Source organism: Podarcis erhardii (assembly GCF_964252035.2).
Source record: "Podarcis erhardii genome assembly, chromosome: 14".
NCBI lineage: Eukaryota > Metazoa > Chordata > Lepidosauria > Squamata > Lacertidae > Podarcis > Podarcis erhardii.
In genome coordinates this window covers 46,703,496-46,715,011 of record NC_138503.1, presented here as the reverse complement: position 1 = coordinate 46,715,011, position 11,516 = coordinate 46,703,496, and the positions used below count along the sequence as shown (strand labels likewise).

The 11,516-nt window shown below is 44.0% G+C and overlaps 1 protein-coding gene across 2 annotated transcripts in view; it reads left to right on the top strand.

The window, feature by feature from the left end:
• Positions 1–10,875: 10,875 nt before the first annotated feature.
• The window catches only part of ATF7IP2 (activating transcription factor 7 interacting protein 2), a 30,399-nt gene continuing 29,758 nt past the window's right edge, over positions 10,876–11,516 (top strand). For both annotated transcript variants that reach the window (XM_081839718.1, XM_081839716.1), the window contains exon 1: positions 10,876–11,487. In XM_081839718.1, coding sequence (XP_081695844.1) covers positions 11,450–11,487 — 38 coding nt within the window. In that variant the 5' untranslated portion in view covers positions 10,876–11,449. The remainder of the gene's footprint in view (positions 11,488–11,516) is intronic.

Sequence of the window (11,516 nt, the reverse complement as noted above, 5' to 3'; positions counted from 1 at the left end):
CAGGGTTCTCATTGATTTGGCATTCTAGTGAGTTAAATAAAATAAATCACTTTATATTCATTTTTTGGTGTAGCTGTATTTTATTTTGAAGGCATGTTTAAATACAATTAAATTAAAATTATTAAATCAAAACAAGCGTGCCACGGAAAAATTATCCAAAAAATTATCAAATTATCAAACATTTACCGGTCCGCGGCGATAAAAAGGTTGGGGAGCACTGCTCTAATGGAATTGTTTAGTCATTCAGGACAGGCAAAAAGGAAGACTTCTTCTCACAGCGCTAAACAACTGCATGGATTTTGCTGCCAGAAGATGTGATGATAGAATAATATTTACATGAAGATATACAAATTTTTGACATAAGCAGGAGAAACGCAGAGCAAGAAATCCAGAGCAGAACAGCTGATTAGCAAGCAGACTTGTCAACAGCCCACAAGTAGATTAGGGTGAATGCGGACAAATGCTTGTTGTCATACAACAAATCAGAATAAATGCTCAGTGAAGACATCATATAACCGCTGAATAAGCTTTGCACAACCAAATGAGGATGAATGCTGAATAAGTGGGCAGTCTGGAGGAGTCTTCAGTAACTGCTCTGGAGGAAAATCCCCCCCCCCAACCAACTGATACACATAATAGATTGTGCAAGTGCTAATTAGTTCCCAGAACCTCTAACCAAGGAGACGACTTGTTTAGCATTAATTAGCTCTGAACAGTAACAATAAGGCATCTTTCCACAAGTATCCCTGTTAAGTTGTGGGTGAACATATCAGACGACACAGCAATTCTTCAGACAGCTCTTGTTTATTCACAGGCCCAGAACAGAACTGAACTGAAGGGTTCAGCCAACCTGCTTATATAGAGCTCAACTACATGGCAACAGTAACAACTTTCTGTAACTATCCAATCACTGAACGTCACTTTCAGTTCCTTATTTGCATATGCGGACCTGAGTGAAAACTATCTACAGTATCCCCCTGCTGGCCCAGGATGAGAACTTCAGTACATAACAACCTCCACCCCTTGTCATTGGATTAAGTCTAAATTGACATTTTGCAGGAAATCTCTTTCCTTACTCCCTGCCAGGAGGGCACCATCATCTCCTGCTTGTGAGTCCCGATTGGCCAGAGACCCCTCATGACCTCCTGGCCCCTGTGCAGCAGGAAACTTGCACCAATGTGCCTCGCAATGACTCGGTGCTTGAGTGAATTAGCTTCCAAGGTCCTCTTCTTCGATGCAATCATTTCTCTGTTGCTCTCAGGCGACCTGCTCGCTGAGCATTCATCCTGAGGTGCCCTCCACACACATTTCTCAGTTGTCAGGGACCGTGCTGAGGAGGGCTGCACTGAGGAAGAATAGTGGGAGTCATTGACCATACACGCATATACAGCCCACGTCTTCAGCGCCTGCATGGGCTGGGTGTCGGAAGCACCTTCTTTGACCTTCCGATCACAGGAACTCAGGAACAACAGCACAGCATTCCCCTGGAACAGGTCCTGGTGCAGTGGACTCACATTTGCTATTGTGAGCACCTCAAAAGCAGCAGAGAAAAGGAAACAAAACTGTGGAGGTTTCGTTGCATACCTAATTTTATTTCTACTGATTATACAAATAAAAGAATATAACAAACCTGTATGAGAGATTCAGCTCTCTCATCCTGCCATCTAGTCTCTAGACAGATCAAAGAAAACAGGGCACAATGCTAGGGACGGAAGAGTGGTTTCCGCCCCCTCCTTTCTCTGAGACAGAAAGTAAAACAAACATGATCTGGAGATCTTTGCAATGGGAGAGATGAAAATGCTGACAGTCATCCCCTTCCCCTGATCCTGAATCTTCCCAGGAGCAGGAGGACAGCACAGATTTGGAACAGTGGTTTGCAGAGGGGCACAGTTCAGAAGGCAGAAGCTGGGAAATACTGGATGGGGAACAGCTAGCAAAAGAAACACTAGAAGAGAAAGAGAGTTAGTAGATTCTTCACAGTCTCTGGATAGCATCCACCCCTCCTTCTCCAAAGTCACAGAGAGCTCAGAAAGTGTCAGAACAGAAAGCACAGAAGGTACAAGATCAGATTAGAAGAGGTAGAAGTGACGTAGATTAATAGGGATGGAGAGGGGAGTGTCCTTAATTGGGAGCACCGCCATTTCTAGGACATGTGCTCTTTGTTCTCTCGCTGTGATTATTAAAGATTCTAACTGGTAAGCCGTTCCTTTCATTTGATCTTCCTATCTACTGCCACAGAGGGGTGGAGGCCGATTCTCCGAAGCCTGACACCAGTAAAGGTAAAAGGTAAAGGATCCCTGGACAGTTAAGTCCAGTCAAAGGCAACTATGGGGTTGTGGCGCTGATCTCGCTTTCAGGCTGAGGGAGCTGGCATTTGTCCACAGACAGCTTTCTGTTTGTTTGTTTTTTTAAATGATATTTATTGAAGTTTCCATTAAGACACAAAAATACACAAACATACACAAACAAATACAAGTATAATTTCAATCCTTTTTTCCTTTTAAACCTTATTTCCTCGACCTCCTCACACCTCCCCCTTCTGTATTATAATTTCATTACTCTCCGCTCAACAAGTTCTTATCTTATTTTCCAACCTTAATTAAATAATTTTGTTAAATCATGGTATTATTTTCCTTTTCTTCTTTCTTTCATTCCTCAATTTATTTTTAAGACCTTATATCTATTTAGTTTAAAAAACCCAGTTTTAATTTAATCTTAAACCTTTTTTCTAAAGTCGGCCCAAGTTTCCCTTCCACGATTTTTCCTCATACCATAAAAGTTACAAAAAAGAAATAAACATATAAACAAGATCTAAGCAGATTATATCACCCTTCGGATTCCCAAATCCCACCCTCCCTTTCCCGGTTTTGATCCCCAAACCAGTGTCCATAAATGCGTCCATTTCTCAGCCTGGATCCCAAGCACCTGAGGCTTTTAGACCTCTCTCAGTTTCTCTCTGCCGGTCTTTTTGACAGTCCTTTGTTTTCAACACCAACTCTCGAAGAAGCTCTGTCCCAATAATGTCCATTTTTCTTCCAAACAGGCCTCTGTATTTAAGAATGGAGCTCAAATTTTGTTTCTTAAGTCTTTTAAATCTGTATGTCCCAAAAGCTCCAATTTCCATCTCAGTCAAATTTATGCTACCAGGCCTCTGGTCCAGCTTTGTCTTCTGCAACATTGTGGCTTCATCTTTAATTTCCAGTAAGTCCTCATATGTCTCTTGGGATTTTTCTAACTTCGTTTCCCCAGCTGCAGCAATTTCTGTTTCAACTTCAAGGGCTATTGGTTCAGAAACAAAAACTTGTGTCGGGTCTCTTCCTGTTCCCACAAGATTGTTTACTGTATCATTCAGTGCTGTTGCCCTTGTTGTTAAGATGTTGCTCTGGTCCTGGAACTTTCCCAGGAGATAAAAAGTCCTATTCAGCTCAGCGAGTATTTTTCCACTTGGAGCCATTTCTTGCAGTATTCCAAAACTCCCCTCTAGGGGGATTCTGTTTACTTAATGTCTTTACAATTTCAATCCAATAGACCAAAATGTAGCTTATTTTCCTTTGCTCACGACAATTTATATCCAAATTTAAGAAGATCTAACCAGCAGAATCACCAAAAGCGACGTTTCCTTTTATTTCCCAACTTTGACAGCTAGTTTGACAGCTGTCAAAGTCCGTATCTTTCCAACAGGCTCTTTCACAGATCGCACCCGGGTCCCGGGGGGTTGCACTTTAATTTAAACCAATTCTTATCCTCCAGCAAAATCAAATATACTGTCCAATCGCGAAGATAGTAGTTTTTCTTCCAAAAAGGCAAAGATGATTCTCCCAACTTTAGTTAGCTAGTCCTTGCTTTAGACTATCTACAAGGCGGGGGGGGTGGACTTCCTTTTTACACTTCCCCCGATCGTGCCGAATTTCAAAGAAGAATTTCCCTTTTAAGTCTAATTTCCGTATTACTCACGGGTTGTTGCTTTTAGTCCGAATATTGAAGGAAAAAGTCAGCGCTCTCCATCCATGGCATGCGGCTTCACTCAGCAGGGGAAGCAGAGGACTCTCAGCACCGCGCCGCTCCCGTTCCGCAGCCTTTAAAAAGGCTCCTTTGCGGGTCGGGGGGGCGCTAATGGTGCCCGCCGAGTCACCACGTCCACAGGCATCCGCCCCTGTGGTTTTAAGGGTCCCCGCGTCGCCGGCGCGGCAGAACCCGATCCCTACTGAGCCGATTCCCTCCGGAGATCAGAGGGAATCCGCCATTAGATGTTGGCGCTAACCCGGAAGTACCCACAGACAGCTTTCTGGGTCATGTGGCCAGCATGACTAAGCCGCTTCTGGCGCAACGGAACACCGTGATGGAAACCAGAACGCACAGAAAAACTGTTTACCTTCCCGCCACAGTGGTGCTTATTTATCTACTTGCACTGGCGTGCTTTCTTGCTAGGTTGGCAAGAGCTGGGACAGAGCAACAGGATCACACCTTGTAGCAAATATTTTAGCAATAGTACCAACTTAAATGGAGTTAAAGGATTGACAGACACAGCAATTGGAGAAAAAGAAGTTGAGGTTTTATTGCTGAGCAATAATGGACCCAGTTGGAATCCTTTCCAAAAGACTGGGACCCAGAGCATTGTAGCTCTGGGGTTGTGTACCTGACTACAGCATCATAGATCATGACACAATCAAATACATTCACGAACGCCAGCAAAAACAAGCAAATGAGCGCATTCGGCCAGGCTCCTGACCGTGTCAATAATAATAATAATAACTTTTATTTATATCCCGCCCTCCCCAGCCGAAGCCGGGCTCAGGGCGGCTAACAATAATCAAATAATCAAACAATCAAATAATCACACATTCTAAAAATATTTCATTATAAAAATTAATTAAAATCAAATTAATGGCAACCGATTAAGCAAAATTCTGTGCAGGTTGCCAGAGGAGGGAGTCAGGCTGCGCCCTGACCAAAGGCCTGGTGGAACAACTCTGTCTTGCAGGCCCTGCGGAAAGATGTCAGGTCCCGCAGGGCCCTAGTCTCTTGTAACGGAGCGTTCCACCAGATTAGAGCCGCAGCCGAGAAGGCCCTGGCTCTAGTTGAGGCCAGCCTAACCTCTCTGAGGCCGGGGACCTTGAGGATGTTATTATTTGCAGACCGTAGGTTTCTCTGTGGGGCATCCCAGGAGAGGCAGTCCCGTAGGTACGAGGGTCCTAGGCCGTATAGGGCTTTAAAGGTTAAAACCAGCACCTTAAACCTGATCCTGTACTCCACCGGGAGCCAGTGCAGCTGGTATAGTACCAGATGAATGTGATCTCGCAGCGAAGACCCCATAAGGAGTCTCGCCGCGGCATTCTGCACCCACTGGAGTTTCTGGGTCAGTCTCAAGGGCAGCCCCACATAGAGCGAGTTACAATAATCCAGTCTGGAGGTGACCGTCGCATGGATCACAGTGGCTAGGTCAGGGCGAGAGAGATAAGGGGCCAACTGCATAGCTTGGTGGAGATGAAAAAATGCCGCCTTTGTTATAGCTGTAATCTGCGCCTCCATAGAGAGGGAGGTATCGAAGATTACACCCAAACTCTTAACGGACGGTGCTGGCACTAATTGCACCCCCGCAAGAGATGGGAGTTGCCCCCTCAATTCCATATCGTCCCGCCCCAGCCAGAGGACCTCTGTCTTCGAAGGATTTAACTTCAACCGGCTCCCACATAACCATCCAGCCACAGCCTCCAGACATCTCGCCAGTGTGTCTGGGGCCGAGTCAGGATGGCCATCCATCAACAGACAGAGTTGGGTGTCATCAGCATACTGATGGCAACCCAGCCCAAAACTCCGGACAAGCTGGGCGAGGGGGCGCATAAAGATGTTAAAAAGCATCGGGGAGAGAATCGCACCCTGAGGCACTCCACACACCAAGGAGTGGCGTGATGACAATTCCCCCCCAAGCGCCACCCTCTGTCCCCAACCAGAGAGAAACGAGTGCAGCCATTGAAGGACTGTGCCCTGGATCCCTACGTCGGCAAGGCGGTGGTCCAGGAGTTCGTGATCGACCATGTCAAAGGCTGCTGACAGATCTAGAAGAATCAGCAGCCCCGTCCCACCTCGATCCAGCTGCCTGCGGAGATCATCTGTTAGGGCGACCAGAGCCGTCTCGGTCCCATGACCAGCGCGGAAGCCGGAGTTCAAGAGTTCTACTTTCAACTTCTGCTTTCTTAGTCTGTACATGCAGTCCAACCTTTTCCCCAGATTTAACAGTGCAAAATAGAAACTTAAGCAAGGAGGAACTTCTTAACTGTACTCCCCTGCAAGGTCATCTGCAAAAGCTTTAAGTTTGTATTGTTTCGCTCCGACCTGAATCCCTTCCACCAACCGGTCCCCTCTGATCATGTTCAAGAGCACCTCCAGAACCGAAATAAATAACAGAGGGGAAATCGGGCAGCCTTGTCGTGTTCCTTTTTCAATTTTGAACTCTTCTGTAACCACATTGTTAACTATCAATTTGGCCTTTTGTTCTGAATATATTGCATCAATCCCATTCTCAAACCCTCGTCCCACTCCCATTTCTTTTAAATTTCCCTTCATAAATTTCCAAGAAATATTATCAAAGGCCTTCTCCGCATCTATAAAAATTAGCACTGCTTTTGTGTTTATATCTGTTTGCAAAAGTTCCAGAATGTCAATAATGTTCCTTGTATTAGCAAACATGTGTCTACCTGGGAGAAAGCCTGCTTGGTCTTTATGGATTACCTTGTTTAAAACTCTTTTAAATCTGCTTGCCAAAACATCTGCAAATATTTTGTAATCCACATTTAAAAGGGAAATGGGACGATAGTTCTTGAGTTGTGTCTTTTCAGTTTCCAGTTTTGGTATCAATGTGATAAAAGCTTCCTTCCACGATTCCGGCGCCCTCTTCCCCTCCATAATTTCGTTGCAGACCTCCATCATTGGTTGGATCAGGTAGTCTTTTAATGTCTTATAATACTTGGAGGTCAGGCCGTCTGGCCCTGGAGATTTGCCCAATTGCATGTTCTGAATGGCTTGTTCAATCTCTTCTCGTGTTATTTTGTTGTTCAGGATTGATCTGTTTTTTTGTGACAATTTTGTTAGTCCATTTCTTTCCAAAAATTGTTTAATCTCAACCTCGTCTTGCGGCCCTTGAGTATATAATTTTTTGAAATATCTCTGGAAGCACTTTCTGATTTCCATGGGGTTCTGAATATTTCTTCCTTCAATTTCTAGATTTGTGACTGTATTTAATTTTTGTCTCTTCTTCAGCTGCCACGCAAGCAGTTTCCCACATTTATTCGCCGATTCAAAAGTTTTTTGTTTCATTAATTTAATTTTCCACTCTATTTCCTGGTTTATCAGTTTAGAATATTGTGCTTGGTAGAGTTTAATTTCTCTCAGAATCGGCTGTGACTTCGGATTTGATCTTAACTTCTTCTCCAGTTCTTTGATTTTCTGCAAGATCTTGTCTTTCCTTTCATTTTGTATCCTTTTCTTTACAGCATTCTGTTGTATCAAGAACCCCCTCATCACAGCTTTGCTTGCATCCCAGATAGTTCTTTTTTCCACCATAGTGCTCATGTTTATCTCAAAGTAATCCTTCAAAACTTTTTGGGCCTTCTTAATAATCTCCTGATCTCTAAGCAAGTTGTCATTCATCTTCCATCTAGAGGAACCGGTTGGCAGTAGTGTCATGTCCATCTTCAGTGCGTTATGGTCGGAGCAGGTCTTTGGGCAGATTTCCACTTTTCTAACCTTGGGTGCCAGACCTCTAGTTATCCATATTTGGTCGATTCTTGTCCAAGTCAGCTGGGCTTCAGAGAAGAATGTTCCCTCTCTTCCCAGGGGGCTCTTGGTTCTCCAAATGTCAATCCAGTCCATATTGTCTGTCATTTCAAAAAAAGTCTTTGGTAGTCTGCTGTCTTTTGTAACATTTTGGTTCATTTAAGGACATTGTGGTCAGGACCTTCCTGTTTCGTGTGCAGACTGAGTGTGGACAAGAGGGGGGAGATGTACCAGCATCTCATGATTTATAGCTTCCTCTTTGTAGAGACTAAGAAGGGACTGGGGCAAGGTTCATTCTGTTAAAGCAAGAAAAGGGGGGCCACTCTTATGCTATTCATATAATCAGTTATCAGTAATCAATATATTCATATATGCTCACACATAACAGGGCTTACAGTGATTTTATAATCCATTTTGAATCAAGGGAAGCTTTGCCTTAGCTAACTGCAAACTGCTTGGAACCGCAAGTCCAGAACCGACCTTTCACCTAGGAAACATCCTTGTACCCTGAACAAAGGGGAAGACATGAATCAGAGACACTGGGACAAAACCTCCCTCAAATGCAGGCTAAAATAGTCCTCAGAACAGGAAGGGCCAAACCACAAAAACTCCACAAAACTCCCTGTTCTGTCATAGAATCATAGAATCATAGAGTTGGAAGAGACCACAAGGGCCATCGAGTCCAACCCCCTGCCAAGCAGGAAACACCATCAGAGCACTCCTGACATATGGTTGTCAAGCCTCTGCTTAAAGACCTCCAAAGAAGGAGACTCCACCACACTCCTTGGCAGCAAATTCCACTGTCGAACAGCTCTTACTGTCAGGAAGTTCTTCCTAATGTTTAGGTGGAATCTTCTTTCTTGTAGTTTGGAGCCATTGCTCCGTTTCCACTTCTCTGGAGCAGCAGAAAACAACCTTTCTCCCTCCTCTATGTGACATCCTTTTATATATTTGAACATGGCTATCATATCACCCCTTAACCTCCTCTTCTCCAGGCTAAACATGCCCAGCTCCCTTAGCCGTTCCTCATAAGGCATCGTTTCCAGGCCTTTGACCATTTTGGTTGCCCTCCTCTGGACACGTTCCAGTTTGTCAGTGTCCCTCCACAAAACTCCCTGTTCTGTCAGAACTAGGGAAAAGGTCAGACCGCACATCATTGCAGACAATGGAAAGCAGAAGTTGTGAGTAGAACTCTGCGCTCAGCCAGGAGCCGGGAGCATGGCAAGAAGAAGCGCTAATTGGTCATTTTTCGCTGGCGTGCGTGACTGTCTCATGACTGTCTCATGATCTGTGATTTGCTCAGGTATAAAGACCTCAGGATTTTTATGCTTTGGGGTCTCAGTCTTTTGGGAAAGATTCCAACTGGGTCCATTATTGCTCAGCAATAAACCCTCACCTTCTTTTTCTCCAAAAAGCTGTGTCTGTCTGATCCTTATTTCACTCTAAGTGGGTACCACCTTACTTTCACGTGCTACACTGTAAACTTGCAGTTTCAAACAGTTTAGCTTTTAGCCTAGGCAGAAGCTTCTATGATCCAAATGGATTCTAAAGTCATTGTAAACTCTGGTTATGTGTGAATGTATGTGAATATATTGATAACTGATAACTGGTTACATGGATTATATGAATAGCATAAAGGTAAAATTCCTCCTGACCCTGCTTCAACCTCATTGCAGGGATTTGAACTGCAGACCTTCTGATCGGCAAGTCCAAGAGGCTCAGTGGCTTAGACCACAGCGCCACCCGCTTCCCCATTTCCCAGTAACCTCACAGGAGTCCCTGTGAATGCCACACCACTCGTTCGCCTCATTTTCCTTCTTTTCTTCCAGGTTCCTCTTTTGTAAATTTTCAGCCACTGTACCTACGTGAAAGGGTCATGTCTCCACTGGAAAAGCACTGCAGCTCACTGGTAGACCAGCTGCTTTGCATTCAGAAGGTCCAATATCCAATACCTGGCATCTCCAGGTAGGGTTGGGAGGGACTCCGATTGAAAAACCCCTGGAGATCCCCTGCAGGTCGTTGTAATTGACGTGGGCAAAAGCCCACCCGAGGTTCAGGCACTTCGTGCCAGCAATGGTGAAACACACCTAGGAAGCAGTTCAAACAGACCGATTCAGATTTTGTTTTACAGCAACAGAATGGTAACAGCTTGTCTTTTTTTAAAAAAATAATATTTATTACTTTTAAAGCTTACAAAAAAGAAAGAAAAGAAAAAAGACAGGAGAAAGAAAACAAGAAAGAGAAAAAACAATACAATACAATATATAAACAATACAAAACACAACCTTAACACCAGAATGGTAACAGCTTGTCAGGCAAAACAGGAAAGCTTGTTCAGAGATGCACCACAAATTGGATTGTTGCAGACCCTTTTATACATGCAAGTAAACAAGAGAATTTTTCCTATAGTCTGTTAACACACCGCCGCCTTAGCTAACCACTAAGAACATCCACCCACTAACCACATCCTATAGAAATCTTTTGCAGCATTCTGACTTGTTCTTAGTCTGACCTGTTCTTAGTGCTTGGTTGACCACATCTACGAATGAATGCTGTATATTAATCACCGAGTAATTGTTTAAGTCTTGCCATATTAATCACTAGTTATAATTTAATAAGGAAGCTTTCACAGCTGTCCAATTCTGTGTTCCCTTTCCCACCCTTTAATCTATTGATGATTAATGTCTATAGGTAACCTTTGCTTTGTACTTGTGTTAACCAATAAGCAACAAGCACATATGTGGCAATGCTGTAATATTCAATAAAAGAGACTCCCCGAGACATGCTCGGGAGATGCCTCCCATATGACACCCACCACTCGCCTGTCGCTTATTTCAACCCAACATCAGGCAAAACAGGAAAGCTTGTTCAGAGATGCACCCCAAATTGGATTGTTGCAGACCCTTTTATGCATGCAAGTAAACAAGAGAATTTTTCCTATAGTCTGTTAACACGCCGCCGCCTTAGCTAACCACTAAGAACATCCACACACTAACCACATCCTATAGAAATCTTTTGCAGCAACAATAAATGCAGCACCAGCAAGTTCTTGTTTTCAGCACATGACTTAAGCCTGTGTCACTGGAGTCAGATGCTGGAGTTTTTATTTAAGGAAATGAACATACACTTAGTAACAGTGTCACATAAAGAGTCACTTCTCTTTTTTGGTCATTGTCTGCAATGACTTAGTTGGATCGGAGATGAGTGGATAAAAACCCAGCCCTCCACACACTGCAAAAGCAGTGCTACTTTGCCAAACAACCTCTCCTATTGTGCCTACTAGCTATTTTCCTCCTGTTTATAAAGACAAGTTGGATCCTCGTTCGTTTAAGCTTAAGCAGAGAAAAGTAGTTATGGATGCACCACGGAACATTAAGCAGTAATTTGGAGGGCAGGGGGACAAGAGACAAAATTAGCTCGTGCGACGGCATCCTTTAAGAGAGGTTAATCTGGCTGACTTCACCGAGACTGTTGGTGCATAGCGACGGAGCGCTTTCTCTTCTGCATAAAAAGATCACCATCATTGCCGTAAGCATTTAAATCGTCCTTTCTTAGTGCAGAACACTTTGCATGCACTGTTAAAGTAATAAGAAAACAAGAAGAACCCTGCTGGATCAGACCAAAGACCCCATCAAGTCCAGAATCCTGTTCTCAACTTGGACCACCAGAGCACCATATGAAGCCCACAAGAGGACCTCAGTACAGCAGAAAAAGGTAAAGGTAAAGCAGAACCTTCCCCATTT